At 52.5% G+C, this 18,322-nt stretch overlaps 1 protein-coding gene and 1 long non-coding RNA gene across 4 annotated transcripts in view; both read left to right on the top strand.

The window, feature by feature from the left end:
- plekhm3 (pleckstrin homology domain containing, family M, member 3) overlaps positions 1-14,072 on the top strand; it is a 58,921-nt gene extending 44,849 nt beyond the window's left edge. For all 3 annotated transcript variants that reach the window (XM_064329577.1, XM_064329578.1, XM_064329576.1), the window contains exons 7-8: positions 9,074-9,231; positions 12,610-14,072. In XM_064329577.1, coding sequence (XP_064185647.1) covers positions 9,074-9,231; positions 12,610-12,790 — 339 coding nt within the window. In that variant the 3' untranslated portion in view covers positions 12,791-14,072. The remainder of the gene's footprint in view (positions 1-9,073; positions 9,232-12,609) is intronic.
- A 20-nt stretch (positions 14,073-14,092) lies between these two features.
- On the top strand, positions 14,093-17,015 carry LOC135251797 (uncharacterized). Its single transcript, XR_010329207.1, has 2 exons — positions 14,093-15,961; positions 16,006-17,015. It is a non-coding gene; the product is annotated as an uncharacterized LOC135251797 (long non-coding RNA).
- The last annotated feature ends 1,307 nt before the right edge of the window (positions 17,016-18,322 follow it).

Below are 18,322 nucleotides of genomic sequence, written 5' to 3'. Positions count from 1 at the left end.
AAATGTGTCTCGGAGTCCGCTGTAAATATTTGCTTACCTCTGCAGAATGAGTACTGCAGGACACACCTATAAACAAATGTTTATGCTGTGGGGCCTTTATCCTTCCACACAGTGATGCTCACGCACACGCACAAACACACACACACCCGTCCACACACGCACACACACATACACAGGTCCACACACACACACACACACACACACACACAGGTCCACACACACACACACACACACACACGCACACACACGAGGCGGTGCTAATCCTGTTTTCTGAGCCGGTCGGAGGCAGAGTGTTATCCAAACAGGCCTCACCCTCTCTTTATGTGTGTAATCCGGGCCTTTCTGCAGATTAACGGGGCGGGCCCAGACATTAGGGCCTTCATTAGAGGACAGGGTGGCGGGGGCACCAGGAACGGGTGTTAAACAGCGCTTTTAGGGGATTAAGCGTCCCACAACAAAGCCCCCGCAGGACAGGGGGTGAAGGGGCAAGGAGGGTGCGGGGCGGAGGGGTGTGGGGGGGGGACTCGGTGTGACGCTTCTGCTTCCTGATTCGGCTGCTGTGGCAGCTGCCAGAAAAAGAAAGGAAAAAGAAAAAGAAAAACCACTGTCGCCACGACAGCTGGAGTATCCGTCCCCCCGCCCTTGTCTGAGGACAATTTGGAGAATGGGCTGAACTTTGACCCACTTCCCAATTGGAAAAATGACAGATCTGGAGCTGTTAGTTTTTGGTTTTTTTTCGTACCCTGAACTCATTCTCATTTACGTGTGTGTGTAGAAGCCAATCTAGGGAAAAGGGGGCCCAGCCAAAATGCCGCATCAGAAATGGAACAGAAATGGGGGAGAAAAAAAAAAAAGAATTTAGCGATCATGATTTGATCAGCATTTCATCACTGAAGCGTGAAAAAGGTGCTCGTGTGCCCTCCTGCCCGTGACAGTAGGCCCCCCCGTGCCGCTGGGCCGTCGTCTGCTGCGATGTGTCCCCGCGCGCGGGCTGCTGACCTCAGCGTGTTTTCCCCCAGCCGAGAGACACCGCGTACGGAATGTTCCGGAAACGTCCGCTTTCCCCGCTGAGGTGCTCTGGCCTCAGACACGTCCAGGGGGTACCCCAGAATGTTCCGGAAACGTCCGCTTTCCCCGCTGAGGTGCTCTGGCCTCAGACACGTCCAGGGGGTACCCCAGAATGTTCCGGAAACATCCGCTTTCCCTGCTGAGGTGCTCTGGCCTCAGACACGTCCAGGGGGTACCCCAGAATGTTCCGAAAACGTCCGCTTTCCCCGCTGAGGTGCTCTGGCCACAGACACGTCCAGGGGGTACCCCAGAATGTTCCGGAAACGTCCGCTTTCCCCGCTGAGGTGCTCTGGCCTCAGACACGTCCAGGGGGTACCCCAGAATGTTCCGGAAACGTCCGCTTTCGCTGGCTGAAGTGCTCTGGCCTCAAGACACGTCCAGGGGGTACCCCCTGAAATTCAGCGAGGCGGGAACTCCCCAGAGGATTCCAGAGGTCACATGATCAATCTCGCGCGCGTGAGGGATCCTCGTATCTTTAGGCGCTGACACCGAAGATAAAGAGTGCGGTGTGTTTATTTTACCGTTGCTCCTGGTGTGATGGTGTCAGCCGGTGCCCTCCACACTGGTCTGGAGGACCCGGGCGTCGACCTCCCAGCGTCCCGACAGCCCCGCCCGGTGCAATGTTTCAGCTGGAATAATCACCTGTTTGACCAGGTGGCCTTGGGCGGCCGCGGGGAGGGAGAGAGAGAGAGAGAGAGAGAGAAATAGGGCATCATTTCCACTACAGCATACGCAGCTTCATTTCTGCCTGTCTGTTAAAAAACGAACGCCAGGCCAAGGTTGCGTTTTTGTATCATCGAGCAAAGAATTGCGCGGAAGTGAAAATGAATTTATTTCCATCATTTTCTCAGTGGCCGTGTGTCTCTCAGGAAATACGGGTCTCAGTGTATGATTGATGACTTTCAGTGTGTGTGTGTGTGTGCGTGCGTGTGTGTGTGTGTGTATGTGTGCAGAAGGCAATCCACAGAGGCGTGGGACAAAGTGTAATTGTACAGTTTTGAGTCCCAGATACACAAAGCTATTCTGAAGGATATTGCTAATATGTCACCCCCACGTTAACACTGCCCCCCCCCCCCCCACTACTCTCGCAGACCCCCCATCAGAGTATAAATCACGCCTCGCGTGCGCTGTTCTCTCACCCTGTCCCCGGTCTCCCCCGCTAAATTATTGATACGCTTAATTACCCCCCCTGTCAGCACCGATCAGCAGGGGTATATTTCATCCACACAGGGCGACGTGAATCAGACGTCCACCCCGGGGGGGGGGGGGGGGGGGGGCTTTGATTACCGGTCTGTAGCCCCTGGCTCGACACGTTCGCCGCGGTGTTATTTAACGTTTCTGTGCGGGGGGGGGGGGGGCGGACGGGACCTTCCCACCGTCATGGGAGAGCCGGGGCATAGCGCCCCCCCCCCCCCAATCCCCCCCCAAGGCCTCACGGTGCTGAAACCCTGCAGTAGAGACCTGAGTGGAGGAGCAGTCTGTGAGGCTCTCCTGGTTCCCCACGTTTTCTGTCCCCTGCTTTTTTTATTCTGTTTGATGCCGTTTAGCCATTGTGTACCTGGTCACACTAATACCAAGTGAATTTTTTTTCTTTTCCTGCCTTTTTTTTTTTTTTTCCATAATTGCACCCAATCAAATGCTGTTATATGTTCACTACGAAAATTGCATTTTGTCATATCAATAATTTAGACTAAAACTCAGTGACAGTGTGGAGCTTTACCTCTCTGTCCAGAGCTCTAAACTACCCGATTACACTGGAGGAGACCAGAATTCTGAATATATGATTTTTCTGCTGGTTGTTCATTTATACGGCCATGACAACAGTTGAAAGTACTTGCCAGACATTTTTTTTTTTTGCAAGTTCGTTTTACTTACACAGAAGAGTAGTCAATTATCACATTGCAAAAAGTGACAGATTATTTACTCTAGCAACAACAAAAAAGGGTTTGGATTTTCTCGTTTCAGAACCTACAGTTAAGCCCAAAATTATTCATACCCGTGCCAAATTTTGAGTTACAGTGACTTTTTATTTGACAAATAGGGTTCTTCTGGCTGGAAGTGACGTGCTGTTAGTGTTGATCTGAAGGTCAAACCGAACGACGGTTTAAATATCAGCCCAACCTTTTTGGAAACAGAGACCTCTCTTTGAGTGGAAGCGCTCTGTTTTGATGGGGGGTGGGGTGGGGGGGGGCAGATTTGGGTTTTTTCCCTCCCCTGGCAGGGCAGGACTAGTGTGGGCACTGTGCCCTCCACCCTGCCTGGTAGGTGGTCCCCCAAATTCAGGGTGGCACGGTTGAGGACGGCTGATTCAGCCTCTCTGTGGGGTGCACACAGACCCCCTTAACCGCGGGCCAAGGCCCTCTGAGGGGTCACTGCATCGGGGGTCACAGTCTGAGCTGCTGTCCAGGCCTCGGGCTGGACCAGGTGCTACAGGACCTCTGTACATCACCACTCTATGCCCATACACAATCACTGTGTGTACCAACATCACCACTCTATGCCCATACACAGTCACTGTGTGTACCAACATTACCACTCTATGCCCATACACAGTCACTGTGTGTACCAACATTACCACTCTATGCCCATACACAGTCACTGTGTGTGCCAGCCTTACCACTCTATGCCCATACACAGTCACTGTGTGTACCAACATTACCACTCTATGCCCATACACAGTCACTGTGTGTGCCAGCCTTACCACTCTATGCCCATACACAGTCACTGTGTGTGCCAACATTACCACTCTATGCCCATACACAGTCACTGTGTCTGCCAACATTACCACTCTATGCCCATACACAGTCACTGTGTGTGCCAACATTACCACTCTATGCCCATACACAGTCACTGTGTGTGCCAGCCTTACCACTCTATGCCCATACACAGTCACTGTGTCTGCCAACATTACCACTCTATGCCCATACACAGTCACTGTGTGTGCCAACATTACCACTCTATGCCCATACACAGTCACTGTGTCTGCCAACATTACCACTCTATGCCCATACACAGTCACTGTGTCTGCCAACATTACCACTCTATGCCCATACACAGTCACTGTGTCTGCCAACATTACCACTCTATGCCCATACACAGTCACTGTGTGTGCCAACATTACCACTCTATGCCCATACACAGTCACTGTGTGTACCAACATTACCACTCTATGCCCATACACAGTCACTGTGTGTACCAACATTACCACTCTATGCCCATACACAGTCACTGTGTCTGCCAACATCACCACTCTATGCCCATACACAGTCACTGTGTCTGCCAACATTACCACTCTATGCCCATACACAGTCACTGTGTGTACCAACATTACCACTCTATGCCCATACACAGTCACTGTGTGTACCAACATCACCACTCTATGCCCATACACAGTCACTGTGTGTGCCAACATTACCACTCTATGCCCATACACAGTCACTGTGTCTGCCAACATTACCGCTCTATGCCCATACACAGTCACTGTGTCTGCCAACATTACCACTCTATGCCCTACACAGTCACTGTGTCTGCCAACATTACCACTATGCCCTACACAGTCACTGTGTCCAACATACCACTCTATGCCCATACACAGTCACTGTGTCTGCCAACATACCACTCTATGCCCTACACAGTCACTGTGTCTGCCAACATACCACTCTATGCCCATACACAGTCACGTGTGTACCAACATTACCACTCTTGCCCATACACAGTCACTGTGTGTACCAACATACCACTCTATGCCATACACAGTCACTGTGTGTCCACTTACCACTCTATGCCCATACACAGTCACTGGTCTGCCAACATTACCACTCTATGCCCATACACAGTCACTGTGTGACCATAACTAGCCCATACACGTCCTGTGTTGCCAAATACCACTCTATGCCATACACAGTCACTGTGTCCAACATTACCACTCTATGCCCATACACGTCACTGTGTGCCAACATTACCACTCTATGCCCATCACAGTCACTGTGTGTACCAACATTACCACTCTATGCCCATACACAGTCACTGTGTGTACCAACATTACCACTCTATGCCCATACACAGTCACTGTGTGTGCCAACATTACCACTCTATGCCCATACACAGTCACTGTGTGTACCAACATTACCACTCTATGCCCATACACAGTCACTGTGTCTGCCAACATTACCACTCTATGCCCATACACAGTCACTGTGTGTACCAACATTACCACTCTATGCCCATACACAGTCACTGTGTGTACCAACATTACCACTCTATGCCCATACACAGTCACTGTGTGTACCAACATTACCACTCTATGCCCATACACAGTCACTGTGTGTACCAACATCACCACTCTATGCCCATACACAGTCACTGTGTGTGCCAGCCTTACCACTCTATGCCCATACACAGTCACTGTGTGTACCAACATTACCACTCTATGCCCATACACAGTCACTGTGTGTACCAACATTACCACTCTATGCCCATACACAGTCACTGTGTGTACCAACATTACCACTCTATGCCCATACACAGTCACTGTGTGTACCAACATCACCACTCTATGCCCATACACAATCACTGTGTGTACCAACATCACCACTCTATGCCCATACACAGTCACTGTGTGTACCAACATTACCACTATATGCCCATACACAGTCACTGTGTGTACCAACATCACCACTCTATGCCCATACACAATCACTGTGTGTACCAACATTACCACTCTATGCCCATACACAATCACTGTGTGTACCAACATTACCACTCTATGCCCATACACAATCACTGTGTGTACCAACATTACCACTCTATGCCCATACACAGTCACTGTGTGTACCAACATTACCACTCTATGCCCATACACAATCACTGTGTGTACCAACATTACCACTCTATGCCCATACACAGTCACTGTGTGTGCCAACATCACCACTCTATGCCCATACACAGTCACTGTGTGTGCCAGCATTACCACTCTATGCCCATACACAGTCACTGTGTGTGCCAGCATTACCACTCTATGCCCATACACAGCCCTCTTGTGCCAACATTTGCTTCTGATTGCAAATGCACTCAGGTCATCTCTTTAAGGTCTGTCCATTTGCCTCTCTCCCTAAACGCACCCCCCCCCCATGCACAACCATTCACACACGGTAACAAGTATCGTCTATGGGTGTATACTGAGATGAAGAATAAAAATCATCGAAAAATACAGTCAAAAATTGTCCAGCCATTAAGTTCACACCTCATGACCTTTGCATGCTAGTTATGTAGCTGAAAGGAGCCTTAAGCCGCTGTTTTTATGAGGTGTACTGAGCTGAGTTACGCCGGATCTCAAACTGCAGACACGCCGTCGATGACAGAGCGGATGACATCACAGCCGCTCGCGCTTTTCTGTCAGGTGAAAGACCCGCACCTTTACAGCAAGCGCACGCGTGGGGTCTCCTTCAGTTCCCCCCCCCAATCCCAACCTCAGTCTGCCCCCATAGAGGCCCTTTTCACTGCCCCCCCTCCTCCTTGGTACAAGGTTGGGGGGCTCCTTTTTCCTCCATCACCCCCCCTTCTTCAGTCTTTCTCCTCAATCTCCCCCTCTCTCTCTCTTTCTCTCTTTCCTCCCTGCCCCCACCCTCAATCTCTTCCATTGCCCTCTCTCTGTTTCCCTCTTTTCTTCTTTCTCACTAGCTCTCTCCTTTTCTCTCTGCCCCCCACCCTCATGTCCTTTCTTTCTCTCTCTCTCTCTCTCTCGCTTTCCTCCCTGTCCTTCTCCTCCATTGCCCTCACCCTCCCTCTCTCCCTCCTCTCTCCTTTCTCCCCCCTCTCCTCTCTCTCTCCTTTCTCCCCCCTCTCTCTCTCCTCTCTCCCCCTCCCTCCTCCTCACTCCTCTCCCTCCTCTCTCTCTCTCTCTCCTCTCTCTCCCCCTCTCTCCTCTCTCTCTCTCCTCCTCTCTCCTCTCTCTCCCTCTCTCTCCTCCTCTCTCCTCTCTCTCTCTCTCTCCTCTCTCTGCCCCTCTCCCCCTCTCTCTCTCTCTCTCTCTCTCCTTTCTCCTCTCCCCTCTCTCTTTCTCCCCTCTCCTCCTCCCCTCTCTCTCTCTCTCTCTCCTCTCCTCTCTCCCTCTCTCTCTCTCTCCCTCCTCTCCCCCTCTCTCTCTCTCTCCTCTCTCCCTCTCTCCTCCTTCTCTCTGCCCATTCTCCCCCTCTCTCTCTCTCTCTCCTTTTCTCTCTGCCCATTCTCTCCGGGGCTGAAGAACGCTCACAGCTCTTTTAATTAGGCGGCCCCCGCTCTGCCAGGTGTGGCCACTTGTCTCCGGCCCCCTTGGTGGTGAGTGTGTGCCGGAGGTCCGGGCCCCGTTCCCCCCCCCAGCCCTGTCCCCCCCCCGGCCCCCGTCCCCAGGCCCATTCACCGGGCCACAATGCGCTTTCTGCAGGAAGCCGGCTCTCCAAAGCTCGGCCTGATTTTAACTAGCTCGCCCGACGCTAAATGGCATTCACATATTATTTTTTCTGGCTCCCTTTAAAAAAAAAAAAAAAAAAAAAAAAGACAGACCACCCCCCCTTCATCTTCATTTTTTCTTCTTCTTTTTCTTTTTTTTTTTTTACCTTCATTAGTTGCGGTGTGAACTCTGTGGGTTTCTCTGTGCGGTGCTTCTCCTTGGGGACCTGCGTTGAAGTGCGCCTGTTTCCACTGAAGTTCTGGGGGTCGGGGGTGGGGGCGGGGGGGGGGGGGGGGGGGTTCTTTCCTGTTCCATCTCTCAATGGGCTCCTGGATGGGAACTGGTCCATTTGGTCTGTAAAAAAAAAACATAATTTTTGTCGTCCATCTTTTGTGAGAATTTGCATGTGTGTGTGTGTGTGTGCAGAGATTTATGTTATGTGGTTCTCACTTTGTTTTGGGGGGGGGGGGGCTTAGTTTATATTGGGAACTAGGGGGTTGCCTTGAGTGAGTTTGTCTGAATGCTCTATACATCCTGAGAAATTCTATCATAGGGAAGGGGTTCCGAGGTAGAGCTGGAAGCATGTGTGTGTGTGTGTGTGTGTGTGCGAGCATGCGTGTGTGTGTGTGTGTGTTTGTGTATGCGTACTGTATGTGTGAGTGTATGTATGTTTGTGTGTGTGTGTGTGTGTGTGTGTGAGTGTGTGTGTGTGTATGTATGTTTGTGTGTGTGTGTGTGTGTGTGTGTGTTTGTGTGTGTGTGTGTGTGTGTGTGTGTGTTTGTGTATGCGTACTGTATGTGTGAGTGTATGTATGTATGTTTGTGTGCGTGTGTGTGTGTGTTTGTGTGTGCTGGGGTATGTAGTTACCTGAAGGGAAACTCATTTGTATCCAGTCTATAGTTGCAAACTGGCTTTGATGTCCTTGTCGTAGATCACACAGAAACCTTGTGAGATTGGCTCAATACATCCATTACAGTAATTACGCTTTGAATCAGAGAGAAAAAATAGTTTGAAAAAAAAAAAAAACGTTTAGAAATTGGGTTGCTGCTGCTGTTTGTTTTGTTCAGGTGCTGTATTGAAATCTGAAATGAAACCAAGGCCAGGTATTTGTGTGTTCTGTGTTCTGAGAGACTCATCTCTCCTCTCTCTCTCACTTTCTTTCTTCCTCTTTCTCATCCCTGCGTCTCTCACCACTCCATCCTCTTCTTCATTTCTTTTCCCTTCTCTTTTCTTACCTTTGTCCTCACTGCAAATTCCCTCTCCTCCGTTCCCCCTCCTCTTTCCATCATATCCCCTCTCACTCTCCCCCTCTCTCTCTTTCTATGCTTTTCTCTCCTTTCCTCTTTCTCTCTCCCCGTCTCTCACTGTCTGTCCTTCTCTCTCTCTCTCTCTCTCCTTCTTTCTCTCTCCCTCTCCTTCCCCCTCTCACTCTGACCACCTCCAATCTTTCATGAATCAATTCCTTCTTCCCCTCCACCCCCCAACTCCTCTATTAATTCTCTCTTCCCCTCTCTTTTCGATATCTCCCCCCCCTTCCCCCCCGCTCTCCCGCGGTCCCCCCTCTCCCCCGCGTGCAGGTGATCGAAGGGAAGCTGGCCCCCTTCCTCTCCAAGGTGATTAAATTTGCCAGCTCGCACGTGTACAGCTGCAGCCTGTGCAGCGAGAAGGGCTTCATCTGCGAGCTCTGCCACAACGGCCAGGTCATCTACCCCTTCCAGGAGAGCGCCACCAAGAGGTGAGTCCTCCCCCCCGCCCGGGCCGGGCCGGGACGTCCCGTCTGGACAGCGGCAGGGGGAATTCACTGCGTGGGGTAATCCCGTTTCTGGCTGTACAGGGAATGAATACCGAGATGCAGGACTGCAATCCGTGTACGTGGCATTGCGGTATATGGGCTTGTTCTTTGGATCATGATGATGGGGTTGAACGTTGATGAGGGAAACCCTAAGCAGAGATGGCAGAACCAAGTGATCTGCTGTAAAATGAAAAGAGAAGAGGGCCAAAGACAGAGCCCAGAGGGACTTGTGAGGGTTATGTCGCGTGTTCCACTCTCCTCGCGGGTGCCTGGAGTAGAAATCAGCCCGGTGGGCATGCAGGAGACGAACCGGGCATAGCGGGTGCAACAGGGCACTGAACCCGTTATGATGTGAGATCACAAATACATGATTAGAATGTTCTAATGCTGATGTAACAATCACTACTGATAATATGATAATTGAAAGCATTGGAGTTCTAGAACACTGACTTGGAGACATTCCAAAAAAACTACTCGTCAAAGGGTTAAAGGACCAACGGACGTCTGAAACTTTGCCCTGGGAGATTCCTGCAGGTGGAACTCCGGCTGGAGGTGGTCAGTAGGCCGAGAAGAGTTTGCGTGCGCCAGCGACAGCGGCCTGAAATCGGTTCCTGGTAAGAGGATACTCAGGCACACGTGATGGACGAGGAGAAGATGGACGGGGGTGACTGGCGGGGGGGGGTCAGGTCAGCGGTGGTCTCGTATTTCCTCCCTCGTAGCCTGCAGGAGATTGATCACGCTGACCTGGAGGAGAGCAGCGCTATGGGGAGACTGGAGGGTGAAGGATAGTACAGGCAGGAGAGCCGGGTGTAGCCTCAATGACAGAGGGAAGGGAAGGCATGACCAATAGTGGGAGAGGTGCTAGGAGATCATCTTCGGATGGCGTGATGGAAGGGTGGGGCTGGTTTGGTCATAGGGGCGGAGAAGGTCGCGTTGAAATGGAAGGGCGTACGATGGGAGAGTTACAGACCTGGCAGTTAGGGATGGTTGTGCGAGCCACCGGTTTGCTCTTAACAAATGGTTGAGCTGCACTGTGTGTGGGGGACGGGATTGTGAAAGTTGTGCGTGTAGAATAGCAAGAGATAGGGCAGGTTATAGGGCTGGTGTTGGGCAGGTTATAGGGCTGGTGTTGGGCAGGTTATAGGGCTGGTGTTGGGCAGGTTATAGGGCTGGTGTTGGGCAGGTTATAGGGCTGGTGTTGGGCAGGTTATAGGGCCGGTGTTGGGCAGGTTATAGGGCTGGTGTTGGGCAGGTTATAGGGCTGGTGTTGGGCAGGTTATAGGGTCAGTGTTGGGCAGGTTATAGGGTCAGTGTTGGGCAGGTTATAGGGCTGGTGTTGGGCAGGTTATAGGGCTGGTGTTGGGCAGGTTATAGGGTCAGTGTTGGGCAGGTTATAGGGCCGGTGTTGGGCAGGTTATAGGGCCGGTGTTGGGCAGGTTATAGGGCTGGTGTTGGGCAGGTTATAGGGCCAGTGTTGGGCAGGTTATAGGACTGGTGTTGGGCAGGTTATAGGACTGGTGTTGGGCAGGTTATAGGGCTGGTGTTGGGCAGGTTATAGGGTAGAGGTTAGGGTAATGTAGAGGTCCATGACACATGGAAAATGTAAAGTTTTGGTCCCGCTCAGTGGCATTCGTCTGTATAATGAATGTCAGGCACGTGCCATGACACCTTTTTGAACACAGAGATTATTTGCTACACCTTTGCCCGTTGTTAAGCAGCTGTTTACCGCTTGTATGTGGCTGTCTGTCTCGGGACCTGATAAGACTTGTTTATAGGCAGGGCTCTGTGTGTGTGTGTGTGTGTGTGTGTGCATATGCATGAGAGTCTGTGATTTTATAATATCAGTTCTGTGTCACAGTTCTGTGCCTTAGGTGTTTGCTTGTAACCTAAGGGTGCGGTTATGGCATCACCTGCAAGCCCAGGTATGTGGTTATCTATTTACAGAAAATGCTTTGCAGCTAATAATTCCTTATCGGGTAATGAGTTCTCATGCCCAAGCGCAGATCATTAACCCTTTGAAGAGGAGTGTTGTATTTGGGATGTTTTGTTTCAAAATTGAAAGTCGGTGTTCTAGAACTCCACTGCTTTCATTTGCCAGCGGTGATTGTGACATCAGCATCAGAACGTTCAGTTAAGAACATTCTAATTGCATATTTGTGACCTCACACCTTAAAGGGTTAATACACACATTATTTCTGCTCTACCCTGTGTAGGCAGGGACATCTAGACTGCAGTCTGCTTGTAGACCAACAGGGACTGTTTGCTGCCGGTTGCACCAGCAAAGCGCAGGCGAACTGCAAACCACAAAATCTCTTCTTTGAAGACTGTGCCAGGAATGCGCACCTGTAGTGCGGCTGCATCTGAGAAGCAGTGCATGCTGGGATTTATTGGAGTACGTTGGTGTTGTTTTCAGCTGCAGTTGAAGTCTCATGTCCTCCTGTGTAACAGTAGCATCAGGTTACCACCAGGTTTTGGATGGGACGGTAATGCCCTTTATCACCACTGAGTTGCGTAAGGCATTAAGGGCTCTGTCTTGTGTACCTGAAAGGTGCGTCCGGTCACCGTCGGTAACGTGGACTGTGACGGTGCTGCAGGGTCAGAGTTTCTGCAGTCCGTCTCTCTCTCTGATCTCTGGCACTCCTCTGAAGTCCTCGTTTGCAGATGTAATCAGATCAGCTGTGCTCCTGCTTCGGCTGCTTTGGTCGTTCGGATCAAAGTCGCCATGAAAAAGCAGAGCTGGTCCGGACTTAAGAGGAGCAGGAGAGCCCGTCTCTGCCACTTACCTGCTGCACTGCAACCACTCAAGATCTAGATCAAGGTCTATGTCAGTGAAGGTCCTCACAGTGTATGTGTGTTTTTCTGTGTGTTTTTCTGTGTGTTTGTGTTTCTGGGTATGTGTGTGTGTGTGTGTGTTTCTGTGTTTCTGGGTGCATGTGTGCGCCTATGTGCGTGTATGTATGTGCATGTGCGTATGTGTGTATGTATGCACGTGTGCGTATGCATGCGTGTGCGTATGTGCGTGCATGTGTGTATGTATGTGTGTATGTATGTGCGTGTGCATGCATGCGTGTGTGTGCCTGTGTGTGTATGTATGTGCGTATGCATGCATGCGTGTGCGTGTGTATGTATGTGCGCATGCGTGTGTGTGTGTGTGCGTGCGTGTGCGTGTGTATGTATGTGCGTATGCGTGCATGCGTGTGTGCGTGTGTATGTGTGTACATATGCGTGTGTGTGTGTGCGTGTGTATGTATGTGTGTATGTATGTGCGTATGCGTGTGCATGTGTGTGTATGCGTGTGCATGCGCGTGTTCTCCTGCGCAGGTGCGAGGGCTGCGGGGCGGTGTTCCATGCGGAGTGCCGGATGCGGGCGCAGCCCTGTCCCCGCTGCGTGCGCCGGGAGCTGCACCAGAAGCCCGCCTCCTTCTGGAGGAGCCTGGAGCAGGGAGACAGCCCGGCCGACGACTCCTTCTGCTCCTTCCAGCTCCCCTACCAGGACACCTGAGGCCCGGGCGGGGCGTCCCCACAAGCAGGGTCCTCACTCTGGCGCCCGGACATTAAGATAAAACAGCCTTGATCAATGAGAGAGAGAGAGAGAAAGAGTGTGTGTGTGTGTGTGTGTGTGTTTGGGCGGGTTGGGGGGGGGGTTATACACTTCATCCAGCTCTAGATGACTCTGTGGGATGAGGATGAGGAGCTTTGTCCTGTAAACCTGTCTGACTGCAAAGCCGCCTCACCTGAGGGAGAGGGAGAGAGAGAGGAGGAGAGAGAGAGAGAGAGAGAGACACTTCCCAGCTCTCCACCCTGAAGAAGCAGCGCTCTATAATGAGTCCAAATTATCCTCCCCTTTCATCTAGAAAATTACCGTCGGGTCCTGCGACATCACTCTCGCGCGCGGAACTCACACACACACACACACACCCGACACATGCACACACACACACAAGCACACACACACACACACACGCACACACACACACACGCACACACACACACGCACGCACACACACACACACACACACACACACACACACACACACACACACACACACACACACACACACACACACACACACACACACACACACACACACACGCGCGCCTCAGATGAAAGGGAAGGGGGTCCGCGCTCCGCGAGGCTGAGCCGCGGCGGAATAATAGCGGGCGCTGCGGGGGCGGAGATCTAAGATGGCCGCCCTGTGTGGCTGCATCAGCTCGAGCCGCTCGTGTTCTGCCTCCCTCACCCTACGTCTGTCGCTCGAGCGCTCCGGATGTTGTCCCTCATACACACACACACACCTTCATACACACATACACACACATGGTGTCAGTCCGGCGAAACGGAACCAGACTCTGCTGTTTTTGATGTTGACCACGCCCAGGCTGAGGTCGGCACGGCGGACGTGACGTTCCCCCCCCCAGCGGGACGTGCTCTGACGCCTTCTTGTTGTGGAGACAGTCAGGTGGACGCGGCCTGCAGTCTGTTTACAGGCCTGGTGTTTCTCTGGTCTGGTTAACCTTCTCCCCCCCCCCCCCCACCTTTCTGCTCACCCTTTGCGGCTCGTGACCCTGACAGATGTGCCTGTCAGATTTGTCTGGCGTTGGTGTAATTTCGGGTTTAGTGTAGTGCCCCCAGGGGTGTTCCTCCTCACCAAATTATTTGGCCCAGCAGAGGGAGTCCATGGAAGGGACACGGGTACACTGCGTCCGAGATGGCTGTGGGAATTCCGTCACTTAGCCCCCTGCCTCCGCCCCCTTACACACACACACACACACACACACACACACACACACACACACACACACACACACCACACACACACACACACACACCTCTCATTGGTTCATCCACCTTCAGTGTCCAGCCCCCCCGCCGTCCCCCTTCGGCCCTCCTGCACATTCACACTCACGCTCTGACTCCTTGGATCTGGGGCGGTGGGGGGGGGGGGGGCAGCCGGCGGGGGGGGGGGGCGCTGTTTGGTTTGGCGGGGACGGCGGGTCTTCCCGGAAAGCGTCCTGGCCCGCACCATCACACCGGAGACTGCGGAACATTCCGGGCGGCCCGCGCGCAGGTCGGACCGCGCTGTGAAATCTCACCCCCCCCACCGTCGCCACGGCTCCCAGACCCCCCCGCCCCCCACCGCAGCATCTGCACACCCTACGGACCGGAGCTCCTGGACGGGCCTGGCCTTCCGAGCGGAGTCCTCCCCGACTGGACCCCCCACCCCTGCCGAAAGCGTCCAGCTGGACCCTGATAGAATCACCACGCACCCCCCCCGGCGTTTTGGATTCCCTGTCCGCTGTCTGCTCAGGCGATAATCAAGCCCCCCCCCCCTTTTCCTCTCCTCCCTGCGGTAAGCCACGGTGTGCTCTGTGTGCCGATTGGAAGCCAGCGCCAGGTGAGTCACTGTCCCTGTGCAAACCTCATTGGCCCCCGTGTCCCAGTTCCACCGGCCTACAGCACAACAGCCCCCCCTCCAGCCCAGCCTCCCCCCACCCCCCCTCCATGTTTTCCCGCTGGATATTGGCAGAGGTGTGTCTCAGTCAACACTGAGCTTGGGCAGAAGGGGCGGGGGTCTGCTCCGGACTCCTGTTGTCAGTGAGCAGCGTCCTCAAAAAGGACCTCATCGCCAAAGCTGAGGGCAACTGTCCTTCGCGGAATGTTTCGCACGGTTTCCGTCGATGCGTCAGTTCGCCTTCGCCGTGGACCTCATGAGAACGGTCGTCGGGGGCGGGGCCGAAATGACCGTGGGACCCTTTCTCCTCGCTCAGAAGGGACGTCCCAGCGTGGGGGTGGGACGGAGGTCAGAATGACCCCTTTCAGACCGCTTTTCGACTTCGCACCTGTCAGGGTGACTGACTAGGAGGGAGGGGGGGGACTCAGAGGAGAAGACGAGGTTAGAACACGGCTGGGTTCAGCCAAAAGTTGCTTGGGGGGGGAAGTACAACCAGGACCCCCCCCCCCCCCCACCACTCAACGGCTAGAAAACCCAGATATCCCCCACAGGATGACCTAATGTCCAGCTTTATTAGCATGAGGACTTGAGCTCACTTATCTGCACTCCTCAAGAACACTCCCCTGTACAGGAGCCCCACCGCTTTTCCCCTTTATTCATTTATCTATTTATTTGTCTGTCGGTCTGCTGAGGACGTTCGGGATGGTGAACGTTCTGTCTTACGCTGGATGGAATTGGGGAATTGGGTTCACTGAGAGGGGGGAACTGAGAGCAGGGATGGTAACGCACCTGTTTGTTTCAGTTTCAGTGCAGCTCCATTCCTGCCGGGACTATTGTGGGTTTTGTTTTGCACCCTGACACTTGCACTAAAGGGAAAACCTGTTGTGGTTGTCAATGGAGGACTTGGATCTGTACATGTGTAAATAGCGTGTGGGGGAGCGCATGCGTGAGTGTTTGGTTGTGTGTTGAGCGCATGCGTGAGTGTTTGGTTGCATGTTGAGCGCATGTGTGAGTGTGTGGGTGCGTGAGCGCATGCGTGAGTATGTGGGTATGTCTGCGCATGCGTGCTCTGGGTGTGTGTGAGCGCACGTGCATTTAATTTGGGGGTGGGGGGGTCATAAGATGCACTGTGCCGCCTGTACAGTTTTAGAATATCCCCCTCTCTGGGTTTACTTTGTCTCTTAGCCTGCCTTAAAACCCGAGCTCCAGTGTGACAGCCTGTCCGTGTTTGGCGTGCCCTGCTGCTAGTGCAGTGTGTGGACAGAGCCGTGTTTGGCGTGCCCTGCTAGTGCCGTGTGTGGACAGAGTAGCAGAGGCCTGTGTGTCCCCTAGTGACCCCGAACACATGTAAACTAAACTGTACCTTTCTAGAGGCAGCCTGCGCTAGGGGGAGCCGCCATATTAACCTGTGTGATTTTGTCCTAGGATGAGGGTGTAGTACGTCTTCCCTAAACTAGTTTAACCCCTCTGTTCAGACTTTTCGGGGGTGTTGGCAGTGACAACACTGCAGTCCAAAGCAGAGCTTTTTTTTTTTTGTTTGTTTGTTCACGATGACGTGCGACTCCGACTCTCACCTCGCTGCGGACGGTGGCTGTTAAGGGACAAACGGAGGACACACTGGACTGAGCAGCGCTGGGGTAATGGGCCTCTGTTGCCCTGGTACAGTGTCTTAATGAGAATCTCAACAGAGGCCAGCTTATTTATTTATAGGGTCAGGGAATTTGAAGATGTGAAGATGTGTCGATGCGGTCGTCTGAAGAAGGCGGCCTCGTATCTGTGGGGAGAGCAGCGTGAGAGGTGTGATGTCACTGATCGTGATCGGACTCCTTCCTGAAAATCAGGGATTCTCGCTGCTCGGAATTTAAAGAGCGATTCCAAGGGATGGACACAGGGACTGAAATCGGGTGACCTATAGGGAAAGTGTTTGTTTTAACACCAAATGGAAGTTTTCTCTTTTTCTTTCCAAATGTTTTCTTTCTTAATTTTTGGTGACTTGAATCCTGTTCTGCTGTTTGCCCTTAAATGTTACATACAGCCGGTGCTTATCATGTTTTGTTATTATTTAACGATAACGATAAATTTTTCTTTATTTATTTTTTTTACCACCTGACCACACTGCTTTCCATGTGTCTGTGAAAAACTGTTCTTACTGTGTGTTGATGTATTGCAGCTGATCCCTTATGCAAGCTCAAAGACTGTGTTTAAATGTCTTTTTGTTCTTTTTTTGTTTTGTTTTTTTTTTACCACTGATGCCAGTAAAACTATTTATCACAACCTGTGTGCGCCAAGTTTGTCGTCTGAACATTTAATTTGGAGAATTTAACCGGCTCTAGATTGGATAGAGGCCTTCCAGGATTCAGCATAAACACCCAGCTGTATTTAGGATCAACCCTGAGGACTGATTCTGATTCGCTAAATAAAGATGTACTAAATAGTTTCCTTCTTTTTTTTTCTTTTTTTTTTATAGTTTGAACACGGCGGCCATGTTTTCTGTTTGGCTCGCGCGCTGGCCAGATCGCGGCCCGAGCGCTGAGTCTCTCCCTCTAATCCGCTGCGGCGAGCTCGTGGTCCCGGAGACGCAGCGGCCCGACGGTCACGTTCAAATGAAAATAAATAAATAAGTGAGACGCGGCGCTCGAACCCCGGCCTGTAATTTTGTAAGGCGATACGCGCTGCGGTTGGGGATGCTGCCCCTCAGCGGGGTGCGATCCCTCTCTCTCTCCGTCCGTCCGGCCGTCCGGCTGCTTTAATGTGATTTTGCTCACCCTGCGTCCGCGCCCGGCGATGACGGGGGGGTGAGAGCGGGCGCTTGGCGTTTTGGCGCGGTGCGTAACGCGCGCCCGGCGAATAGGAGCGCCCCGGCCGCGGTGTCCCGGGACGCCAGGACCGCGGGCCTGCGGGTCTGGAGCACGGCACCAGCGCTCTGACCGCTGTAGTACTGTAGTACTCTGCAGCACTGCCCCACCGAGTTTCGGGTGTTCAGGGGGGTTGAGGGAAGGACGGGCCTGGGCAGGTGCTTGGGAGGGGGACCCTAGTCGGTCCTCTGAGCACCTGCCTGAGCCCTGGGCACTCAGCACTAGAATAAGCACACACACATGCACACACACATGCACACACATGCACACCCACACACACAGACACATCAGAGCACATGCATCACACATACATTAACACACTGCACACACACTTATCACAAACATCACACACTCCCTAGCTAACACATCACACACGCACATGCACTCACAACACATTCAAATTTAAACACACATGCACACACACACACACACACTCACACACACACACATCTTTGGCTGCCCAGGCTGTAATTTCGCTCTGCTCAGAAATAGCTCCTCTCCTCTCAGGGTTTCCTTCAGGCTTCCATCTGAGCTCAGGCTGCCCACATTACAGGGGAGCGCCTGGCCTGTCCCGTGGCCCGCCCGCCCGCAATTAGGAGGGGATCTCTCTCCCTCTCTGCCTCCCTCTCTCTCTCCCTCTCTGCCTCCCTCTCTCTAACTCCCTCCTTCTCTCTCCCTCTCTGCCTCCCTCTCTCTCTCTCCCTCCCTCCTTCCCTCTCTCTCTCT

This window comes from Anguilla rostrata, chromosome 3, assembly GCF_018555375.3.
Source record: "Anguilla rostrata isolate EN2019 chromosome 3, ASM1855537v3, whole genome shotgun sequence".
Classification (NCBI taxonomy): Eukaryota; Metazoa; Chordata; class Actinopteri; order Anguilliformes; family Anguillidae; genus Anguilla; species Anguilla rostrata.
Note: the sequence above shows the minus strand (reverse complement) of the source record. Positions and strands in the feature narration are given on the sequence as shown.